The 25,377-nt window shown below is 37.8% G+C and overlaps 1 protein-coding gene across 1 annotated transcript; it reads right to left on the bottom strand.

Moving 5' to 3' along the window:
• Positions 1-24,616: 24,616 nt before the first annotated feature.
• LOC149187209 (uncharacterized) lies at positions 24,617-25,162 on the bottom strand. Its single transcript, XM_089409590.1, has one exon. The coding sequence runs from the start codon at positions 25,160-25,162 to the stop codon at positions 24,617-24,619; it is 546 nt and encodes a 181-aa protein (XP_089265716.1).
• Positions 25,163-25,377: the final 215 nt, after the last annotated feature.

Here is a 25,377-nt window from a genome sequence, read left to right as displayed (position 1 = left end):
CCAAGAGTGCGCGCAACATTGGAAAAATATGAGTCTCAACCTTGCAGTGCTCCCCATTCAAACATTGCACGAGTTACATCAGGGAGTCACTATGAACTGAAGATACGAGAATAAAGCACTCTGTTGGTGATTAAATAAGTTAAAGATGATAACCAACAGATGTTCGAGACCAAGAGTCAGGTCATCATGGAGTGTGATGAAGCAGTTGTGCACAGGTAGCAACTAGAAGTTGTCATCACCAAAGCATGCAGTGAGCTACCAGACCTCTAGATCCAAACAAAGGAAACACCAGAAGAGAAGCTTCAGAAGCTTGCGGCAACAGTAAAAGACTCCAAGTCGTAAGTTGACAAAGTGAAATTTGAGCTTGAAATTCAGATTGCAGAGTTGCAGATGAGGCTGCAATAGGAAACTCCCCCAGAGGTTCGCGAACAACGTGTAACAGACATTAAGGCTGTTATGGAAGATATAGCGACTACAATCAAGGATTGTAGTTGTAGGTTTTAACCCCGTACAAAAATTACCTGCGTATGAATTCTAAAACACAGAAAATAAACAATGCGAGAGCATAACACATAAAACACATATACACAGAGATTTTCCCCTGGATCCCAAAACCGAGACTACCAGCTTGATTTTTCATTATGTTCCTTTCAATGTTACAATACATATTTATACATGCTGAAGCATCTAATACCATGGACCGAAAACCATCACGTCCAAAACCATGGACTGAAAACCATCGCATCCAAAACCATGTGCGAAAATCATGCACAAAACCATAGGTAGGTATGCCCAACCTAACATAGGGTCCAAAACCAAAATTTTCCAGGGCGCTGCCCCGGACCCCATAAAGTGGGGTTACTTGCACCCCTCAAACCCCCTGTGACTCCCCTTGCTACGCAATTGGCGCAATGAAGGGGGGGCTCCGCCCCCCTTCTAACCCCCCGGTTAACTACGTGGGCTAGTCGTGGAAAGAATATAACACAACCCAACATTCTCCCACTTGTTGTTTTCTTTCCACAGGGGGCCACAAGAGAGCTTAGTCATTTATCCAGCCCTGCAATGCCCATTGTTTCTCTACACCAAGAGAACTTCTCAGAGCTCACAAATTTTGTCAATGCATCTGCAGTATTCTTCAAAGTGTCCACCTTTACCAACAACAACTTTTTTTCTTCTATCATATCCCTCACAAAGTGATACTGAACATCAAAGTGCTTTGTCTTTGAATGATATGTAGGGTTCTTTTCCAAGAAAATTGCACTTTGGCTGTCACAGTCTATCCTTATAGCTCCTTGTACTAACCCCATATTTGAACACAATCTCTGCAACCAAACTGCTTCCTTGCTTGCATGAATGGTTTCCATGTATTCTGCCTCTATAGTTGATAGTGCCACTACAGATTGTTTCTTACCATCCAACTGACTGCACCTCCAAATAGGTTAAACACATACCCACTTGTAGATCTTCTCTGATCCAGATCTCCAACCCAGTCTGCATCAACAAAGCCACAAATATCCAACACTCTGTCCAATCCTGGTCTTCCTTGGTAGCACAAAACATAATCACTAGTGCCACGCAAATACCTGAAAACCCACTTCACTGTTGTCTAGTGCTCCTTCCCTGGTTTTGACATGAACCTGCTCAATACTACCACTGCATGTGAAATGTCTGGTCTAGTACATACCATCACATACATCAGGCTACCGACTGCACTTGCATATGGAACACGGGACATGTCCTCTTCCTCTTCTTGTGTCTTGGGATACTGTTCAGCAGATAACTTTACACCTACAGGAATAGGAACCTTCACCGGTTTACTATCATGCATATTAAACCTCTGCAATATTTTCTCGACATACTTCCTCTGGGTTAACTAGAGCTTCCTCTTTGTCTGATCTCTTTTAATTTCCATGCCCAAAATATAGTTTGTAGCACCAAGATATTTCATGTCGAATTTGGAGGACAAATGGGTCTTCAAATCCTGGATAATTTCTTTGTCATATCCAACCAACAACATATCATCCACATACAAGACCAGATAAATAACATGGTCACCAATTAATTTAAAATACACATAGTGATCTGCTTCTGGTGAAGCCAAGTCCCCGTATAAATGTATCAAATTTCTGATACCACATCCTTGGTGACTATTTTAACCCATACATAGACTTCTTTAACTTGCATACCAGTTCTTTCTTCCCCTTCACTGCAAAGCCTTCAGATTGCTTCATGTAGATCTCCTCTTCCAGATCCCCGTGAAGAAATGTTGTCTTCACATCCATCTGTTCTACCTCAAAATCAAAAGCAGCAACAATAGATAAAAGTAATCTAATAGAAGCTACCTTGGCAACAGGAGAAAAAATATCACCAAAATCAATTCCTGGCACTTGGGAATAACCTTTTTCTACCAACCAAGCTTTGTATTTCTCCACCTTTCCTTCTACATTTTTATTCTTCTTGAACACCCATTTGCTGCCAATGGGTTTCCTTCCAGTCGGCAACTCCATTAGATCCCAAGCCTCATTTTTGTGCAAAGATGCCATTTCATCAACCATGGCCTCTTTCCAGAGTTTTCCATCCTCTAAATCTACTCACAGTTCTGGGATCATCATCAGTAATAGATAAAGAAAAATTTGAACAGAAAGCAGATGGACTATACCTTTCTGGCTGCCTTCTTTTTCGAACTGATCTTCTCACTCCCGGAGTTTGTGGGTCTTCATCCTCTGATTCCTCCTCTGTTGTAGAGTTTGATTCTTCCTCCTTTAGCTCAAAATCTATCTTCTCAGGTTCCTTTGGTTGGACTTCATGTTTAATAACATCTTTTACCTCTCTGAACATGACATCTCGGTTGTACACAACCTTCCTTGTTACTGGGTTCCAAATCTTATAACCCTTTAAACCATCCTTATACCCAATAAAGATGCACTTTTAAAATTTACTATCCAACTTGGTTCGTTTCTCCTTTGGAACATGTACATATGCATCACATCCAAATACCCTCAGATGTGAAAGAGAGGGTTTCTTACCAGTCCATACCTCTTGTGGAGTCTTATCCTCCAACACTGATGAAGGTGATCTGTTGACCAGGTAACATGCTGTCTCCACCGCCTCTGCCCAGAATTCCTATCCTAACCCGACACCACTGAGCATGCTTCTTGCCCTTTCCATCAACGTCTTGTTCATTCTTCCTGCAACTCCATTTTGCTGAGGTGTATATGGAGTAGTCTTCACCATGCTATACCACACTTCTTACATAATTCTTCAAATTCCTTACTGCAAAACTCTCCACCGTTATTTGTTCTCAACACCTTTATCTTCTTCTCTTTCTAGTTTTCCACCAGACCCTTAAATTCTTTAAACCCGTCAAAGACTTTAGATTTCTTCTTAAGGAAATATATCCATGTATTCCTTGAGAAGTCATCTATAAATTATACATAGTACACAGACTTACCCAGTGATGGAACCTTCACAGGTCCAAACACATCATTGTGCACAAGCTATAATATCTATTTCGCCCTCTTACCACCAGAGGGGAAACTCACCCGATTTTGCTTCCCATACACACAGTTTTCACAGAAATCAAAATCTAGATTTTCTGCTCCACTTTCAGGAACCACAGAACTGTTGCACCCATCAACAACAGTGCTACCTTGAAGCTTGTACAGAGTTCCAGTCCGAACTCCCCGCATCAATACCAGTGCTCCCCGAACCATCTTGCAGGTATCCTTCTTGAACACTGTTTTTACACCTGCATCATCCAACTTGCTTACAGAAATCAGATTTCTGGCCAATGCAAGAATATGCAGAACACCCAGAAGTGTTCTAACCCTTCCACCTTGTAGATTCAACTTTAATTTTCCGCGACCAACGATTCTAGCCTTCCTATCATCCCCTAAGAAGACATCACCATCATCATATTTCTCATACTCGCAGAACCACTCTCTATGGGGAGTGAAGTGAAAGGATGCACCTGAGTCAATCAACCATGCCTCATGATATACATGTGTACTTGAAGAAGCCAAGTACACATCCCCACCTTCATCTGAGGTGGTTTTCGCCTTTGCAGAAGGAGCATCATCAGATCCCTTTCCTTTATCAGGAGCTTTAGATTTACAGTCCCTTTTGTAGTGCCCTTCCTTTCCACATTTCCAACACACCACCTTTATAGGTTTTCTTAGAGATTTAGATCTCACACTCAATGACTTATTTTTGTTTCTGTTTTGGGACCGTCCTCGTACAGACAAGGCATCACCATTCTGGCTCTCCATATTTTTCTGTCTCATCTCCTCCGTCAGCAAGGATGAGACTATTTCATCAAACTGCAAGGCAGTTGCATTGCTACCTATTGTAATAACCAGACTATCCCACGAATCTGGTAGACAACACAACAAACTGATGCACTTATCTTCATCTGAAATTTTAATATCAACAGATGCTAACTGACTTACCACAGTATTAAATGCGTTCAGATGCTCTGTCACCGAGTCTCCATCTTTCATCCTCGGGTTATACATCTTTTTCTGCTGGAACGGTTTATTCACCAGAGACTTAGATTGGTACAAAGTCCCTAACTTGTCCCACAAAGCCTTCGTCATAGCTTCCCCTAATACATTCAATAATACTGAATTTGAGACACATAATCGTATTGTGCTCTTTGCCTTCCAATCCAACTTCTTCCATTCTTCATCGGACACTCCCATTGGTTTAGTACCCGGATATACCGTGATCCACTAATCTTTATCCACCAACAGATCCTCCATCTTGAGTTTCCACAACTCAAAACTCTGACCATTAAATTTCTCAATCTCTATCTTTCCACTGCTCGCCATCTTCTTTCACCACCAAAATCGATCTCACAGATCTCCCACTGAACAGGGTCTACCACAGGCCCGAGTGAAACCCCTCAGCAACAAAGGTGTCCCCTTGAAGCCAAAACTGCTCCAATACCAAATGTAGGTTTTAACCCCGTACATAAATTACCTACATACGGATTCTAAAACACAAAAAATAAACAATGCAAGAGCATAACACATAAAACACATATACACAAAGATTTTCCCTTGGATCCCAAAACCGGGACAATCAGCTTGATTTTTCATTATGTTCCTTTCAATGTTACAATACATATTTATACATGCTGAAGCATCCAATACCATGGACTGAAAAACCATCGCGTCCAAAACCATGGACTGAAAACCATCTTATCCAAAACCATGTGCAAAAATCATGCACAAAACCATAGGTAGGTTTTCCCAACCCAACATAGGGTCCAAAACCAAAATTTTCTGGGGCGCTGCCCTAGACCCCATAAAGTGGGGTAACTTGCACCCCTCAAACCCCCTATGACTCCCCTCGCTACGCAATCAGTGCAACGAAGGGGGGGCTTTGCCCCCCTTCTAACCCCCCATTTAACTATGTGGGTTAGTTGTGGAAAGAATATAACACAACCCAACATTAGTCAGATCTTTGAAGACACTTTGGAGGTATGGACCTCCCTGCAGGAGGACCCACATGTGTAGACGATTCAGGCAGAGATCCATGACATGCAACAAAAAATTGATGAGATCAAAGTGACGGCGCAGACCCTAGCACCTGCGCAACAATTTTCCCGTCTCTAGGAGGGCAAGTTTTTGTAGGGACAGATTGATGAGATGTGGCGAAAAGAGAAGATCATGGATTGTAGATTTCTGTGGTTAGGTTTTTTAGAATCTGAACTCAGATATTCCACAGTTTTCATCTTTGCTTTGTCGACGTTTCGAGCCTAGACCAAGACTCATCATCAGGACTTGAGTCTTGGTCTAGGATCGAAACGTCGACAAAGCAAAGATGAAAACTGTGGAATATCCGAGTTCAGATTCTAGAGAAGATCATTTCAGCACAGACGCAATCATGGGACAAGGAAGCCATTCAGCTCTCACAAACAGTGGAGAACAAACTAAAGAACCTCAGGGAGACGTAAAGAACCATCGGTCTAGCAACAACAAAGTCGACGATAGAAAAGCTGGTAGAGGATGTACGGCAGGGCACCATGCAGTGTGCAAATACACTTCAACCTTTGAAGAATGCATACAACAGTCTCAAAGCAAATATTCAAGACGTACTAGATGAGTGACTCGGGACGAGTCACATATTTGTGTTGGGGGCTTGTTGGATAGGGTCCCCCTAGGTCAAAGTTTTGTAAAGAACCCGCATTTTAAGGAGCGGAAAACACTTCGCGCAGTGTTTTAGGAGTCATAGGGGCTTTAGGGCGGGTCAAAGCCCCTTATTTTGTAGAGGGATGGGATTAATTTGAATTTTTTAAGTTTTTCACATGGTTTGCGGACCATGGTATTGTAAGGGAAAATGATATATAAGGGTTGTCATAGTAAGTCAAAGGCATTCATCATTCTGATCGTTTTGAGTCTGTATTTTAGATCTTTCTGTGTTAGAGCTAAGGGGAAGGCTCTTGCAGCTGTGTGCACAAAGACCTTGGTAAGTCTACAGATATGTGTGTAGGCCCCTGCAGCTGTGTGCGCAAGGTAAGAAGATTGTAACTCTGAAGATCTAAAGTTAATAAAAAAGATTTTGAAGGTAGATCCGTGTGCTTACCTTTTGTACTTTAATTTTTGCAATTACTGTTTACTTCTGTGTTGCGCAAGTAAAATATAGATCAGGATTGACGTGTGAATGTTGCTACAGTTAATTACAGTTAATATCCATTGGTTTATGCATGGTAGATAGAGTTTAGATCTGCAGGTAGTCGTTTTGTATGAATAGATCAGATTTGGTATAATACTAAGTAAGATCGTGTTAGGTCCCTATACTACTAGTGTAACCCCTTATTGTTATTAGTGCAACCCCCTTATTGTATTATTGTGCCCATATAGTCCCCATGTTGTTATTATTATGCGCCATAGAAGCCCACTATTATTATTGTTGTGCCCCTACAATATTATTGTTATGTAGGCTCTGATTGTATTGGGACCCCTTAGACTCCTACATATAGAAAGGAGGTCTTGTCATTTGTGTCATCCAAGAATTGTTCATTTGTGTAATGTAAAGGAGGTTCCCCCCTCTAAGAGGCTGATTTTGAAGTCGTTAATCTATATTTTCTATCTTTTTGTGAGCCAGTTTCATAACATTTGGTATCAGAGCTTTGGATTCTAGGGTTTCGCTGCTCCAAACAGGTCATCATGGCATTTTCGTTGTAACTTTTTCTCTACGACGTTTTAGAAGCAAAAACAAAACCCATGAGAGATGAAATCATTCTGAACCACGGGTCCGAATTTCAGATCTTGTCTTGCTATATTTTCGGAGATATGATTTGAGGAAGTTAGGGTTTTTGGAAGCTCTAGAATTCCATCTCAAACAGGCCATCGTGGAATTTTCACTATAATTGTTTTTCTACGAAGCTTCAGACTCTGAAATTAAAACCCATTTGAGAGGAAATCTTTGTGAAGCTCCGGCCCAAATTTAAGATCTTGTTTCGCTATATTTTCGGAGATACAGTCCAAGACATTTAGGGTTTTTGTAGTCTCCGGAATTACATTCCAAACAAGTGACCTTGGGAAACTCGTCATAACTTCTGCTCTGAGCATTAGATTGAAATTTCGTAATAATTTAAAGAAATAGGACAGACTGTAATTTTATGTGTATTTGTTTCAAGTCTGAAGGTCGAAACAGTGACACGTGGCAGGTCGTACAAGTTCGCTCTCCTGAACCAGTCTATAATCAGGTCATCGTAGGAGATTTGGCATAACTCTTTATTGAAGAATCCAATATTGATCAGACTGGTGGCATTGGAAAGAGGATGTAGAGGGCTACTGCAAGTCGCAATTTCAGACCTTGGAGATCTGAAATTTCAGAGATACAACAGATTCAAGATCGAGATCCTAAAAGCAAGAAAAATAATGACTCGAATCAAGAAAATAGAAACACCTAGTAAGCAAAATTGGATGGATGATTTGAAGAATGTGATCGAAGCTAAGATAAATAGTTTTATATGTGCCATGGAAGAAGATTTGAAGAAATGCATGGAAGATTTGAATAAAGACATGGAAGGTTTGAAGGAAGGTGGGACAAAGATGCTACAAGAAAGGCCTCCTAATGACGAAAAGGTAGTAGAGGAAACTCATGATGAGAAAAAAATAAATGTTAATCATGATTTCATAGAATCTAACATTGGATTGAAAACCCACCATATTCCAAAGATCAATATGAGCAAGTTTGATGGCAAGGATCCCATAACATGGATACTATAGATAGATAAATATTTTGATTTACATGATGTGCAACTGTTACAAAAGGTATGTATTGCATCTTTATATTTAGAACCGAATCAATTTTTGTGGTATAAAGGGATTTGTTCTCGTAAACCACTTGTCACTTGGTTAATTTTCACAGAGGAAATGATAGCACATTATGAGGATACAAAGAGCAACACCTTATTTAGCCAATTGATAAATCTCAAACAAAAGGGTTCAATGGCAGAGCACGTTGAGGACTGCCAAAAATTGAATATAAGGGTAAATGATATTCCAGAGAAGCAGAGGATTGATGTCTTAATAGGGAATTTAAAGGATAAAATTCAACATGAGGTTCGCCTTTGGGAACATGATTCATTGGAGAAGGCATTCAAGGTAGAAATAAAAATTGAAAGCAAAATTATGGCAACAAGAAATCCTACCACTCAAAATTATAAAGATGGAAGTGTTATTGCTCCTAGCCTTCCACAACCTACAAGGTTGACACCACAACAATTGGAAGAAAAAGGAGAAAATGGACTTTGTTACAGTTGTGATAGAAAATACACTAAAGGTAATAAGTGTGTTGAGAATAAATTATTTTACATTGATTGTGAGAAGGAGGAAGAAAAGGATCAAGAAACATCAAAAGAAGAGGATATACACCAGGAACCAACCCCAAAGAAAGAAGAAATGAATCTGACCATATCTTGTAATGCATTGGCAGGAATTACCACTCCTTAAACTTTTAAGATTGAAGGACATATCAAGAAGAAAAGGGATAGCCTCACTTTCGCGTAGAATCAAATGAAACAACAGGAAGATCAACATCACAGCGAAAGAAGTTTTGATATAGGTGACTGGGTATTTTTACAAATACAACCACACAAACAAATGTCCCTCAAGCAAGCTACGAAGGATAATAAATTATCACTAAAGTAATATGGCCCTTACAAGGTGCTGCAAAAGATTGTTACTATGGCATACAAATTGGAGCTTCCTGCATCTCCCGAGTGCACCCAGTTTTCCATGTTTCATGCTTAAAGAAGGTTATAGGTGAGAAGATCCCAGTTCAAACAATATTGCCAGAACTTGACGAGGAAGGAAAAGTCATATTGGAACCGGAAGCAGTCACAAAAACAAGAAATCGATAACTATGAAATCGATAAATTTTAGCGTATCTCATCAAATGGAAGAACTTACCCACTGAAGATTCCACATGGGAGGATGATAATTTTATACAGAAGCATCCATAACTACTCAAACATTGAGGACCCCACTTTTTGAAGGAGAGGGGCATGTTAGGTTCCTATACTACTATTGTAACCCCTTATTTTTATTAGTGTAACCCCATTATTGTATTATTGTGCCCATATAGTCCCCATGTTGCTATTATTGTGCCCCATAGAAGCCCACTATTATTATTGTTGTGCCCCTACAATATTATTGTTATGTAGGCTATGATTGTATTGGGACCCCTTAGACTCCTATATATAGAAAGGAGGTCTTGTCATTTGTATCATCCAAGAATTGTTCATTTGTGTAATGTAAAGGAGGTTTCCCCCTTGAAGCGGCTGATTTTGAAGTCGTTGATCTATATTTTCTATCTTTTTGTGAGCTGGTTTCATAACAGATCGCATAGCGCAGATATTGATCTAAGACTAAGTCAAGACCCACCCTCCATATCCTTCTGGATGTGGAAACCTGGTTCCATCATCCCCCAATATCGCCTCGGGTGAGACTGCGGTCTGTGCGAGCAGGTCGTTGCCGAAAGGGTCGGTGGTATAGGGTTTTGTTGGTTAGCACAACTAACTCTAAACCTGGGTCTGAGCCCCTCAAGCCAACAAGGGGCAATGAAAAGTAGTCGTTTATTAAAAAGTCTTAGCATACGAACTCATATCTATCCATCATGCACCTTATATCGATCTAATCCATCACATGTAGGCTTTCACTTAGAGGCTCAATATAAATGCATGGCGTAGTTGGTGAGGAATGTCTACTTCACCTAGTTGTGAAGGCATGGGTTTTGAGAACAATCAATATGAGGAAGTGTGAAGAGTCTTTTATAGTCCCACACCATGGAGAATTATTTTCCTATTTCCTTATATGCATGGTAGCTCAAGAATTACACGTTGTGTTTTTGTTGTTGGGATTAAAAACATAAGCAAGGTCTTGTCAAAAATCAACTTTGTGATGGAGGATTGTGAACCAAGGATGAGAGAAGGATCATTGTAGTGGAGAATAAAGGTAGGACTATTTGGGAACCTTTCCTTAACTTATTAATGGTTTTCCATTGAATGTTTTAGAGTCAAAGCATTATATGAAAATACTCCCAAAAAGTAATTAAGAAAATGGATTATTTTTACCTTGAGTAATATAAGGGAAGATTTTTTTTGAGAAAATGTTGATAAGAGAAGGGCAAGATCTTCCTTGTTTTGTATAAAACACTATATGGGAATTCCATAATTAATTGATAGTTGGATGAGTTATCCAAAGTGCTTTTTAGTAAGTAGATTCGCTAAGCTTGAGAAAAATTTGGTTGGGTTGAACGGGATGTGAGTTTGCACCTTAATCCATTCACTCTAGTGGTCTCACAATCTTCATTAAGAGTGGCATCACCCTAGATATTTCCATAATTAATTAATGGTTGGATGATTTACCCAAAATGCTATTTATTGAGTAAATTGACTATACTTGAGAAAAATTGGCTAAATTGAGTAAAACATGAATTTATACCTTAATTCATTCACTTAATCTTATAATGTTATTTGGAAGTGGCATCCACTCTAAATATCCACAATTAGGTAGAAAATTAATTTTACATACAAAAAAAATTAAATTATCTAATTTAGAAAACGAAGTCTTTTTTGAGTTCTTTATACTTATAAATATGTAATTAAATTATCATAATGTTTTTTAAATATATAGAAAAATCAAACCTATTTTCATTAAAACTTTTTTGTTAATATTAATTAATTTACTGCATTTTATTTTTACTTCCCCTTTTATTTTTATAAGCATTTCAAATTATTTTTAAATTAAATATAATTTGAATTGTGCTAAATTTATATAACAAAGGTTAACCATTATCTTGTCAAATGTAAAAGTGGATTCCCCATTTTGTCATTGGGGATACATAAGAAGAGATATCATCACAAGGATGAATTATTCTTAGCCCAATTGAATTTTGATACGCTCGAGATAAAGTATTTATTTAGATGTATTCATACTCATAAAATGTTTTGGCTTTACCATGAGTTGGTGACTTCCATGCTCCAATATATGTAATTGTAGTTTGTGAAATGGTTATAGTTTTGGTAGGGTATTTTGAAATTTATAACATAAATTAGATTTATAAATGGTGAGGTTTATTAGATTTAGTAAGTATAAATTTGGTTTTTTTGGGTGAGAAAGTTTAGTTTTCAAATAAAATAGATGATAAAAGGTTTTGAACAATGATAACATTAGGTTTAATTTTTTTAATTGAAGTTGTGAAAATTAAGTTTTTTAATAAAATAGATAAATTGATTAATTTAGTTAAGGGTTAGTAAAATTAGTTGTAGTTAATAATATATTTGAGTTTTTAATTATTTTTGTATTATGTTAATTAGGTTTATTTTGGGTGGTTGAGAGGAATGAATGTTATTTTTTTCACTTAGGTTGATTAATTTGATCTTAAATCCTATGGAATATCTCACTCTTCCCTACATGTTCAAAGATAAGGTGTTTTGTTAAATGGAAAAAAATCCATACTAACAAGTATTTGGTTCTAATCTACTTAAATTAGATGTATTAGTCTCTTCATGGGATGATTGAGTGATTGACACAACGGGATATTATACCCTCCCCTGATTTCAAATACCACAAAGAGGCATTTTTGGCCTGTTGTGATAAGGCTCAAGGAGTATGCCCCCTACTCTTATGGAATCTTGATTAACTTAAGAGTGGTTAGATATACTCTTGATGTTATAGTGAGAGCCACTAAGCTTGATCTTAAATCTTGCCCAAATTACTTCAATAAATTATTAATTAACTATAATTAAAATAAATAAATATATTATTTTATTCAACCAATTATATAAAAATAAAATAAATAAATATAAATAAACATCTTAACTTTCATCATAAATACATTTGATTATTATTAAAAAATACATTTTTATATCCATTATTTCTTCCTCGAAAATATTAAAATTCACAAATGTGCAAATATGTTTTTGTCATAAGGCAAATTCCAATATTAGAGATTCTCAAAGTACAAACACCCAAAGTCCCATAATGTACATATAGGATTCTCAAGTGGTACAAACACCTAATGTTGGACATCGAACTGAAGTCAACCAATAAACTTCCAAACCCCCGTTACATAATCTGCATATAAAAACAAAACATAGAGACCTTACCAATTAAATGTGTGACCTTACCAATTAAATGTGTGCGAGTGCCAATGCCAATCTGCATTGAGATTGGCATTTTGGTAATTGCATAGCAAATTTTATAAAATCAAATTTAATTTAATTTTATTTTTTTAGTTGTTTTTAGTGTTATTTTTTGGAAGTTTTTTGTGGATTTTTAATTTTTCTAAAATTTAACAAAAATTTATTGAAATCACAAGTTTGATAGATAATCTCTATACAATAGAAATACGTTAGGAATTTTTCAAGGTGTTAAATCCATATATACAATGAAAAAATTAATTTAAATAACACAAATCAAAATTTCAACAAAATTTTTTCTTTTCGATTCTAACACCAAAAACTAAAAAAAACAACTCCAATCAAATTTACATGTAATAATTCGTGCCGGGTCATAATTCGTGCCTCTAGTTTTCTTCACGTGTTAGAGAGGGAGACGGTAGTCATGAGTGGTTTCACGTGGGTTGAAAAACTCTGCAATACGCCTTTTTATTAGTGAACACTCCATATAACTTTTTCAGGAGGGGATGATATTCTAATGGGTGAAAATCTTTTAGAGATTAGTATAATGAATATTTTACTTCAAGGCTTTAAATACACCCTTTTAAGGTATTTTGTGGAATATACTAGATTATGATATTGAATCGTATTTGAATCCACATTGTTGGATTAATATGTACACCTCTTTTATATTAATTTATGAATAAAATAAACTAGCATTTGCACCAGAGGTTGCAAAGGAAACGCCGTAAGGCATAAATTGACAAAAGCAAATAAACCAAAAAATACTTTGATAAAGAATAAAAATATATTAAACATTGAAATCAATGCCCCATTAACTGGAACCACTTTAGTATATTGCTGGTTTTACCCATAAATTGCAGGCTTCACAAGCTGAAGATCAGATTAAACTTTGGGGAGGTTCAGTAGATTCAATTAAAAACAGTTTAAGGAAGGTAGATAAAGCAAACCCTTTATAATTTACTATGTGATATCTTGTATTATACAGAGATGTTTATTGTTCAGAAGATTAATCCTCTCATGTTATATAGAGATGTTTATTCACAAGATTAATCTTGTGGCAGGACACTGATAGAGATGATAGAGAGCAGTTATCTTCTGAAGTATGAAAATGAGGATTGCTACATTGTTACTCTGAAGTGATGCATGTACTCTAATCCATCCACATCACTAGTTTCGGCAGATAATAGGCATTTTTAAGTGTATTTGAAGAGGACAATGACTTCATGGTGAATTTGATTATGGTGTCTTCTTCCACAATCAAGGACAAAAAAAGTCATTTTTTCAAGCTGCATTCAATTGTCTAGACAAATTTTTAATTCCCTCATTCGTTGTTTTCGTGGAATCACCCTGTTCTTTTATTGCAGGCTTTGACTTTTATAAATGTTGATTAATGGTACTCTATTTTCCATAGCGTCATGTGATTATCAGGTGATGTTAAAAATATACAATCTTCTACCACATTCAAGGGCATGGAGAGTCATTTTGTCAAGCTGCACTGACTTGTCTATGCAATTGTTTAGTTCCCTCATTCATTATCTTCATGGAACCACCCTGTTCTTTTATTGGAGACTGACTTTTACAAATGCTGATTAATGGTTTTCTATTTTCCCTAGCATTACGGGACTATCAAGTGATGTTGAAAAATATACAAATAGAAGGAAAACTTCACCATGTTTATGTAAATTTAAAGCATAGGACATATTTAAATGTGAAAATTATTTTTGTTTGTTTGTAGGGTTTAATCTTTATCAGGCTCTAGGTTTAAATTTCTTGGTGAAGGGTTGAGGATTGAAACTCTCCTATGGAACATCCAAACTCGATCAAACATTAGATACTTTTAATGACAACATCACACAATTGAATAGATTATTCTTCCATCCAACATAAAGCTGAACCGGACATGAAACTGGCCCAACCTAAACTCAACCTTCAACTTAATAAAAATATAAATAACAAAATTCAGATAGCTAAGAAGAAAAGGACTACTAAAGCGTGTATAAATAAAAAGGTATTAAAACTCTATAAACTCTATTCAAATAGTGTCTATATTTTAACTTCAAATAGCAAAGTAGCATAATTAATCTGTTCACGTACCTTGGTATCGTTTCTTGCCTCTTGGTTGATTCTTCGGCTTTTACGTTGTGTGGGGGCACATTCATTGATGTTGTTCACCACATCTACTCTCCTTTCTACTTGACTCGAACCTATGTCTGATGAAATCTTCCTCTATTGGTGTTTTATCTTCTTGAAACATCTTAGTTATCTTGTTTTTCCCCTAGGGCTTGAATTGTTGGACAGATCTTTTCCAAACGAATCCAATCTCATGTTTCTTCCCACATTGTTGGACAGATCTTCTCTGGATATAATCAATGTCATGTTTCTTTTGCTAAATTGTATTCTAATAGCGTCTTCGAGCCTTCCAATATCATGTTCTTGATTAATGGAAACATCTTTGGCAAATGATTTCATGGGTTTGCTTTTCATAAATCTCGGAATTTTATCTCTCTAAATCTTGTGAATAGTCATATGCTTGTCTGGAAGATTAATCCATGCACATCTACATATTAACCAATTCATACTTTCAAACTCTAAAACTGTGGATGGCTAATAAGATTCAGTCTGATCACAATGCTTTGAATATAAACAGATTTCCCTACAGACAAGCCACCTCTTCAGTCTTAAATAAGTGCCGAACATATCTTCTTTAGACAAATCCAATGTCATGTTTCTTCCTAGATTGCCTTACAGATCTTTTCTAGACAATCCAACGTCATGTTTCTTCATATTTCTTACCACACACAAGGCACCTCTATATATTTAAATAGGTTCAGTGGGTAGTTATAAGTCAAGGAAAAGTGTGTTGAGCTCAGGATAAATAATATTCAAACTGCCCTATTTTCCTCAATAAATTTGGCCTTAAATCTAGTTTGAATTATGACGGAAGTCAGAGTTCTATTTATTGAAGGTGAACTTTCCCTGTGGAATTTATTTTTGGAGTTCTGGCTGATTATCTCTTTTCAAATAAACAATAATAAAGAGTGGAACTTTTGACTCGTGGAAAAACAAAACTCACCAAAAATGAGGCGATATGAGTGCTGGATATCAAACATGGATCTCAATATAATTTCATTGCATCGACCTAGTTGTTAAGTTACCAATGCTGTGATTCTGTACACGTTTCTCATTTATTGGTAAATAATACATTTCTCCACCAACCTCTTTTTGTTGTCAATGAAACCATAATGTTTCTTGGAGAAATAATCTCTGTTACCTACCTGAGATAAAAAAAATTAAACCCAGATTTGGCCACTGCAACAAAGTAAGTCATTTTCCCTTAATGTTATTGTATTCTCTAATTATCATTTGTTTTTGGTTAATTTCTTTTCAGGTTGTTGCATTTGTCAACTAGGTTCATTTGTTGAGAGGATTAGAAATATATCATTTTTTTTATCAGAGTATTGATTTAGGCTTGTTTCTTCATTAAATTTTATTTATTTCTAAGCTAATTGGACCACTCACTAGGTTTTTTTTAATGAAGTTCAGATTTGCTTCCTTTGGAGTATACCTTCCCACCTAGATCTAGATTGGCACTCTCTCCTCAGTCTACCTATTTCAATTTTGAATTGATTTGGAACCCTTGTTTCAATAAAAAGACTTCATCGGATCTAATCCATGGATCTCGGCATTCCCACTAAAAGATTTCACTGAATTTCTTTCAGGTCAGTTAGTTTTGTATTAGTTCTATTTTTTTAACATTCATTTGTCTCTTACCTCACAACTTTTTAGCTTTGTTATTCTCTTCCATTACTAGCTTTCTTGAACCCAACATCCACTTTTCTCTACGATTTAGCCTATCACTGGCCACATTACCCCTCTATCGCTGCTCCTGCAGATCAAGATCTTATGCTGTTCACGGTATCTAAAAGTACAGGTCATGCAGGAAGTCAGATTGGGTAAGTAATGTTGATTCTTTTACAATTATATGCAATTTGCTGTGCTACCTCTTCTTTCTCACTTTAACTTGAATGTTGGCAGACCTTGTACTCTGTTTCTCTGGATCTGTATGTGTATGCTTGTTTTTGTGTGCATGTGTGTACTCAATGGCTTGGAGTTTGACTGGTACTTATGCATGTCATGTAAGGTATGTATATTTCAAATGGGTCTATCTGTCTGTTGAAGTAGAGACATCAATGAATGGTGGAACTGAGTTGATGTCTCTACTTTAAATGGGTGAAATGAAAATACTTGGCAAAATGGACTAATTACTCTTACTCTGGCCGTCTGTATCAATGCAACATTTGCAGGGCTAAAATGTGAAGGAAAGGAGGATGAAGATTGTGAGAAGTTATTGAAGAGCAATGGAATCATCACACACAGTGGGATGCATTTTGGTGCACCTCAAACTTATGTGAGGTTGAGTATTATTGACAGAAACCAAACCTTCAATCTTCCGCTTGACAGACTCTCAACTATTCATGGATGATTAGATGAATCGCTCAATCAGTGATGCAAGATCAACTATATTCCTTTTCAATGTTTACAACTACAAATACAGTAGTATCTTTAACTAGAAGGCCGAGCGACCATGGCAGGATGATACAAGGCTTTACAAAAGTTTATCCACCAGTTCTACAAGCAAATTCCCAAATCAGTGTTCTTTTCTCGGTTCTGTTCCAAATAATTTTTATATGTATGTGCACCACCTGCTCATAAAAAATCATTCTCAAGATCATGGAGGGCCTTCCTCCTCTTTGTTGAACAAAGAATTAATGTCACTCACTATAGCAATTGAACTTGAAACCACTGCCAGAAAAATCATGAACAATGCAATAAATATCTCCTTCCTGGTTGAGATTCCATGGGTGTCTCTGCAATTAAAAAATAATTGAGGTTAGAAGTTACATACAAGCCAGGTGAAAGATGAAACCAGAAATGAAAAACAACTTTTTTTCTACCTGAGAGCAACGGGAGCTGGGAAGATGAACCCAATAAAAACTGCTGCTGTGGCCCCTGTGAATTGAAATGCATCCCAGATACTTGGTATGAATGATGCCCCAAGGAAAATGATTCCAATTAACCCAGCAGTGATCAAAATGAACCTCTTATTATCCAAAACAAGATGCTTTTTCGCTGGAAAGACAAGCCCATCAAGATTAAGTCCCAGGGCAAAAAAAATGAGAGGAAAGACCAGCATCAGATGTACAACATAGGTCACATGAACAATGTCATTCAGCACAACACTGTAGGGAACTCCCAAGTTGGTGTCAAAATTGGCCAGGACATCATCCATGGTCTGGTCTCCAAATAGAAGAAAGCCAAAAAAGCTTGTACTTATGTATACAATTGAGCACGTTGCCAATGATGTGCGAACAATGGGCTGCATTTCTGAAGGGTCCTCAAGTTCATTGTATATGGAATGAACTGCATGGCGCAAAGACATCACAATTCATTATAACATAATTTTAAATGCAAATTCAACTAATGAACTCTAAGATACTACACTGCAGGACCAGAGATGGAGGAAAATAATCCATACCATTGTAATGACATATGTAAGCAGTCACAATAACTGGTACCACAGTGAAAAGCTTCAAGAACGAAGTAAAATCCACAATATCTGGTAACAATCTTGGTGCTTTGACGGTGCCACTGAACAACTTTACAATCACAATACCAGCCGTAATCACAACAAAAAAAACAGCAAGTGCAACTGATAATGCAGAAGTGAATTTCAAAGAATCTGCAAATTCATGGAAATGAACACATCAATATAGGCATGAAGATTTGAACATTACAACTCCTAAGGAATAACCCATGATCCACATCCTTGAATGTATATGTCATATGCCATTTCTAACAGGGCAACATGAAAAGTCAGACAAATCGTTAAGCATATGCCATCAGTATGTGACATTCGCAAGATATGTTGAATCCCCTCATATAATTACAACAGTTTCTAGACATTTAAATCCCTGAAAAGGCCCAAATGAAATATGATATATCTGGTTCAAGACCTTTGGCGTGCATGATCATGACCATCTTGTAAGCTTCATTAATCCTCCCAGCACTACCAAGTGCATATATAACAGCATTGTAAGAAGACACATCAAAATCCAACCCAGAAGCTCTCAGTTCATCACAAGCTTCCAAAGCTTCAGCATGCATCCCCACTGCAGAAAAGATTGTCATTCTCAAGGCCTGAATACCATGTGGAAGCCCACTTTTACGTGCAACATCGAGTTGCTCTACTACCTCTCTTGGAATGCCTCCTCTCTTCAGAAGAATGCCCAGTGTTTTGTATGTATTCTCATTCGGTGAAGCCTTTAGTTTTAACATTTGATGAAAAACTTCAGTAGCCTCTCTCAATCTTCCATCTGCAATGAACAGGCTAATGACACTATTAAAAGAAAGAACGTTAGTAAGAAATCCCGATTCTAACATTTCCTTTGCAATTTCAGTGGCTTCATTAAGCCTTCCATTCTTTTTGTATTAGGACAACAACATGGAAAAAGAGAATTCATTTGCCTGCTGCTTTCCCTTCAAGACTTTGAACACTTCTTGTGCTTCAGTCACCATATCAGTGCGAGCATAAAGGTCAAGCGTACAGCCTGATAAAAAGGCATCTGGCTCAACACCCAATTCCTGTATGCGTTTGTATGTTTCTTGTCCTTCCTTCAAAAGACCACGTTTACTATAAACCTTAATCAAAGAACTATACACCACAGAATTCCCTGCAAAACCAGCATTTTGCATTATTTGAAAGTAACGTACAGCTTCTTCCACACATCCAGCTTCAGCAAATGAATTTATCAAGGCACCATAAACAAAAACATCTGGCTCCACACCTGCGTTAACCATCTTTTCAAACGTTTTCTCTGCCTCTGCAGCTCGACCCAATCTTCCATAGGCGGCAATAACAGCACAAAATGATGAACAGTTAGGCACAAACCCTGCTGCCCGGATGAAACTATTCGATGCAGCTCAAACGTTTTCTCTGCCTCTGCAGCTCGACCCAATCTTCCATAGGCGGAAATAACAACACAAAATGATGAACAGTTAGGCACAAACCCTGCTGCCCGGATGAAACTATTCGATGCAGCTCGACCCAATCTTCCATAGGCGGCAATAACAACACAAAATGATGAACAGTTAGGCACAAACCCTGCTGCCCGGATGAAACTATTCGATGCCAAATGAAACGCCCAAACCGTTTGGGCAACCCTTTTGAATCAACGATCAACGGCTGAAATTGTTGCAATCGTCTAACATATAATCGTGTGGCTTACAAGATGACAGGTAGGCAGAGAGGGGAGTTGATCTCAGGCAAGCCTCTTCTAACTGTCCACTACACCTAACTAATCTGACCAATTTTTATATTCTATTATAAATTCGTATTCTTATTAATAAAAAAAAAGATATATAAAGTGCAAGATAAAACCGATTAATCCAAACAAACACATCAATCACGGTTGTGTTTAATATTTACTGCCAGAGAAGATTTCCTTTAGAGATCTAAGTTACCTGTGCCGATTTGATACTTGTAACAGAGAACTGATCAATCGGTTTTGAGTCCTGACAATTTCTCTCTGTTTCTTCTTCCTCTGTAGCTTTGCCCTGAAATTCAATGTAGAAGTAGAGATCAACATTTCAATTATTTTCCATAATAAGATGCTTTTGCACATGGTAAGTGGACTGCTCCATCTCAACATCATATGTTGTATTCCACCTTTGTATTTTCTGTATTGAATGCACATTGGCATTCTTCCTACTAAAGATAATGGATGAGCCACCACCAAACACGGAACCAGTAATGCCCTATTTCAGAATGCCTTTAAAAAAGAGAATAAACAAGAATTTGGTAAAGAACATACCGGAGTGAGTGGATTTCAGGCTCATGAAGAGCAACGCACTGCTCAGATAGGTCCGAAGCGAAGATATGCATTCATGTCCTCTGTTTCAGTGGTCTCCAGTGTCCACCCTGTAATCTGATAAGCCTCTTCCAAGTGTCCGCTACACCTAACTAATCTGGCCAGCTTTTATATTCTATTATAAATTCGTATTCTTATTAATAAAAAAAGAAGATATATTTAGTGCAAGATAAAATGGATTAATCCATACAAACACATCAATCACGGTTGTGTTTAAAATTTACTGCCGGAGAAGATTTCCTTTAGAAATCGAAGTTACCTGTGCCCACTTGATACTTGTAACAGAGAACTGATCAATCGGTTGAGCCTTGACGCTTGCTCTCTGTTTCTTCTTCCTCTGTAGCTTTGCCCTGAAATTCAATGTAGAAGTAGATATCAACATTTCAATGATTTCCCATAATAAGATGCTTTTACACATGGTAAGTGGAATGTTCCACCTCATATCATATGTTGTATCCCACCTTTGATTTCTGTATTGACTGCACATTGGCATGATGGATGGAACCCCACCAAACACAGAACCTGTAATGCCCTATTTCATAATGCCTTTAAAAAAAGAGAAAAAACAAGAATAGAATAAAGAACATACCGGAGTGAGTGGATGTCAGGCTCATGAAAAAGCAAAGCACTGCCCAGTTAGGTTCGAAGCGAAGATATTCATTCATGTCCTCTGTTTCAGTGGTCTCCACTGTCCACCCTGTAATGCAATACAAAAGCAAAGATCAGCCATCGAGTTCCTTCACATGCATATAGGGAGTTTTCTTTACCTGTCCCCGATATCCCAGGAGCGCATTACCGCCTTATTTGGGATACCCCAAGCAATTCAATCGATTATTTGTCTGCCAAGAAGTCATAATTATGGTAGCATTTACAGCTGACTAGCTACAGGCAATAAGCTTGCATGAGCTGAGGATGAAACTCGAGGTAAGAGTCAATGCAAAGGGAAGAAAGAACTGAGAGCACCATCTGAGAGGGCTGAATTTGTTCTCCACACTAGAGCTTTTCATCTTCTTGGTAATATGATGAGTCCTGAAAATTGCTCTCTGTTTCTTCTTCCTCTGTAGCTTTGCCCTGAAATTCAATGTAGAAGTAGAGATCAACATTTCAATTATTTTCCATAATAAGATGCTTTTGCACATGGTAAGTGGACTGCTCCATCTCAACATCATATGTTGTATTCCACCTTTGTATTTTCTGTATTGAATGCACATTGGCATTCTTCCTACTAAAGATAATGGATGAGCCACCACCAAACACGGAACCAGTAATGCCCTATTTCAGAATGCCTTTAAAAAAGAGAAAAAACAAGAATTTGGTAAAGAACATACCAGAGTGAGTGGATTTCAGGCTCATGAAGAGCAACGCACTGCTCAGATAGGTCTGAAGCGAAGATATGCATTCATGTCCTCTGTTTTAGTGGTCTCCAGTGTCCACCCTGTAATCTGACAAGCCTCTTCCAAGTGTCCGTTACACCTAACTAATCTGGCCAGCTTTTATATTCTATTATAAATTCGTATTCTTATTAATAAAAAAAAAGATATATTTAGTGCAAGATAAAATGGGTTAATCCATACAAACACATCAATCACGGTTGTGTTTAAAATTTACTGCCGAAGAAGATTTCCTTTAGAAATTGAAGTTACCTGTGCCCACTTGATACTTGTAACAGAGAACTGATCAATCGGTTGAGCCTTGACGCTTGCTCTCTGTTTCTTCTTCCTCTGTAGCTTTGCCCTGAAATTCAATGTAGAAGTAGATATCAACATTTCAATGATTTCCCATAATAAGATGCTTTTACACATGGTAAGTGGAATGTTCCACCTCATATCATATGTTGTATCCCACCTTTGATTTCTGTATTGACTGCACATTGGCATGATGGATGGAACCCCACCAAACACAGAACCTGTAATGCCCTATTTCATAATGCCTTTAAAAAAAGAGAAAAAACAAGAATAGAATAAAGAACATACCGGAGTGAGTGGATGTCAGGCTCATGAAAAAGCAAAGCACTGCCCAGTTAGGTTCGAAGCGAAGATATTCATTCATGTCCTCTGTTTCAGTGGTCTCCACTGTCCACCCTGTAATGCAATACAAAAGCAAAGATCAGCCATCGAGTTCCTTCACATGCATATAGGGAGTTTTCTTTACCTGTCCCCGATATCCCAGGAGCGCATTACCGCCTTATTTGGGATACCCCAAGCAATTCAATCGATTATTTGTCTGCCAAGAAGTCATAATTATGGTAGCATTTACAGCTGACTAGCTACAGGCAATAAGATTGCATGAGCTGAGGATGAAACCCGAGGTAAGAGTCAATGCAAAGGGAAGAAAGAACTGAGAGCACCATCTGAGAGGGCTGAATTTGTTCTCCACACTAGAGCTTTTCATCTTCTTGGTAATATGATGAGTCCTGACAATTGCTCTCTGTTTCTTCTTCCTCTGTAGCTTTGCCCTGAAATTCAATGTAGAAGTAGAGATCAACATTTCAATTATTTTCCATAATAAGATGCTTTTGCACATGGTAAGTGGACTGCTCCATCTCAACATCATATGTTGTATTCCACCTTTGTATTTTCTGTATTGAATGCACATTGGCATTCTTCCTACTAAAGATAATGGATGAGCCACCACCAAACACGGAACCAGTAATGCCCTATTTCAGAATGCCTTTAAAAAAGAGAAAAAACAAGAATTTGGTAAAGAACATACCGGAGTGAGTGGATTTCAGGCTCATGAAGAGCAACGCACTGCTCAGATAGGTCTGAAGCGAAGATATGCATTCATGTCCTCTGTTTTAGTGGTCTCCAGTGTCCACCCTGTAATCTGACAAGCCTCTTCCAAGTGTCCGCTACACCTAACTAATCTGGCCAGCTTTTATATTCTATTATAAATTCGTATTCTTATTAATAAAAAAAAAGATATATTTAGTGCAAGATAAAATGGGTTAATCCATACAAACACATCAATCACGGTTGTGTTTAAAATTTACTGCCGGAGAAGATTTCCTTTAGAAATCGAAGTTACCTGTGCCCACTTGATACTTGTAACAGAGAACTGATCAATCGGTTGAGCCTTGATGCTTGCTCTCTGTTTCTTCTTCCTCTGTAGCTTTGCCCTGAAATTCAATGTAGAAGTAGATATCAACATTTCAATGATTTCCCATAATAAGATGCTTTTACACATGGTAAGTGGAATGTTCCACCTCATATCATATGTTGTATCCCACCTTTGATTTCTGTATTGACTGCACATTGGCATGATGGATGGAACCCCACCAAACACAGAACCTGTAATGCCCTATTTCATAATGCCTTTAAAAAAAGAGAAGAAACAAGAATAGAATAAAGAACATACCGGAGTGAGTGGATGTCAGGCTCATGAAAAAGCAAAGCACTGCCCAGTTAGGTTCGAAGCGAAGATATTCATTCATGTCCTCTGTTTCAGTGGTCTCCACTGTCCACCTTGTAATGCAATACAAAAGCAAAGATCAGCCATCGAGTTCCTTCACATGCATATAGGGAGTTTTCTTTACCTGTCCCCGATATCCCAGGAGCGCATTACCGCCTTATTTGGGATACCCCAAGCAATTCAATCGATTATTTGTCTGCCAAGAAGTCATAATTATGGTAGCATTTACAGCTGACTAGCTACAGGCAATAAGCTTGCATGAGCTGAGGATGAAACCCGAGGTAAGAGTCAATGCAAAGGGAAGAAAGAACTGAGAGCACCATCTGAGAGGGCTGAATTTGTTCTCCACACTAGAGCTTTTCATCTTCTTGGTAATATGAGGCTCTTTCGACAGATCAAAGCTTAGACCCTTCATTCTAAGCTCCTGAACACATCTGCTCAGAGCTCTGGAATCGTTTATATCCTTGTGCAGCATCTTCATAACTTTTCTTTTGAGAATGAGCTTGTACTGAATGGCACATATGAGAACCAGAGACGTAATGCCAGACAAGGTAGAAGGAATCAATCGATTATTTGTCTGCCAAGAAGTCATAATTATGGTAGCATTTACAGCTGACTAGCTACAGGCAATAAGCTTGCATGAGCTGAGGATGAAACCCGAGGTAAGAGTCAATGCAAAGGGAAGAAGGAACTGAGAGCACCATCTGAGAGGGCTGAATTTGTTCTCCACACTAGAGCTTTTCATCTTCTTGGTAATATGAGGCTCTTTCGACAGATCAAAGCTTAGACCCTTCATTCTAAGCTCCTGAACACATCTGCTCAGAGCTCTGGAATCGTTTATATCCTTGTGCAGCATCTTCATAACTTTTCTTTGGAGAATGAGCTTGTACTGAATGGCACATATGAGAACCAGAGATGTAATGCCAGACAAGGTAGAAGGAATCCACCATCTATTACAAGTACGGGCATTCTCCTGAGTGGCAGCAGTGAAAAGCAGAGTGAGAACGATCCCATGGAAGGCAAAATACAAGCAGGCGAGATGGAAGATCTCTTTTCCGATACTGTCAATGCTCGATTCCTTTACTTCAACGCGGCGAGTCATAACTTCCTCATCCCTCTGCCCGGATGAAACTATTCGATGCAGCTCGACCCAATCTTCCATAGGCGGCAATAACAGCACAAAATGATGAACAGTTAGGCACAAACCCTGCTGCCCGGATGAAACTATTCGATGCCAAATGAAACGCCCAAACCGTTTGGGCAACCCTTTTGAATCAACGATCAACGGCTGAAATTGTTGCAATCGTCTAACATATAATTGTGTGGCTTACAAGATGACAGGTAGGCAGAGAGGGGAGTTGATCTCAGAGGGAACGC

The sequence above is a fragment of the Pinus tabuliformis genome, chromosome 3_1 (assembly GCF_031772625.1).
Source record: "Pinus tabuliformis cultivar Carrire ecotype Pingquan chromosome 3_1, CPIR1, whole genome shotgun sequence".
Lineage (NCBI taxonomy): Eukaryota > Viridiplantae > Streptophyta > Pinopsida > Pinales > Pinaceae > Pinus > Pinus tabuliformis.
This window is presented reverse-complemented; position numbering and strand designations above follow the sequence as displayed.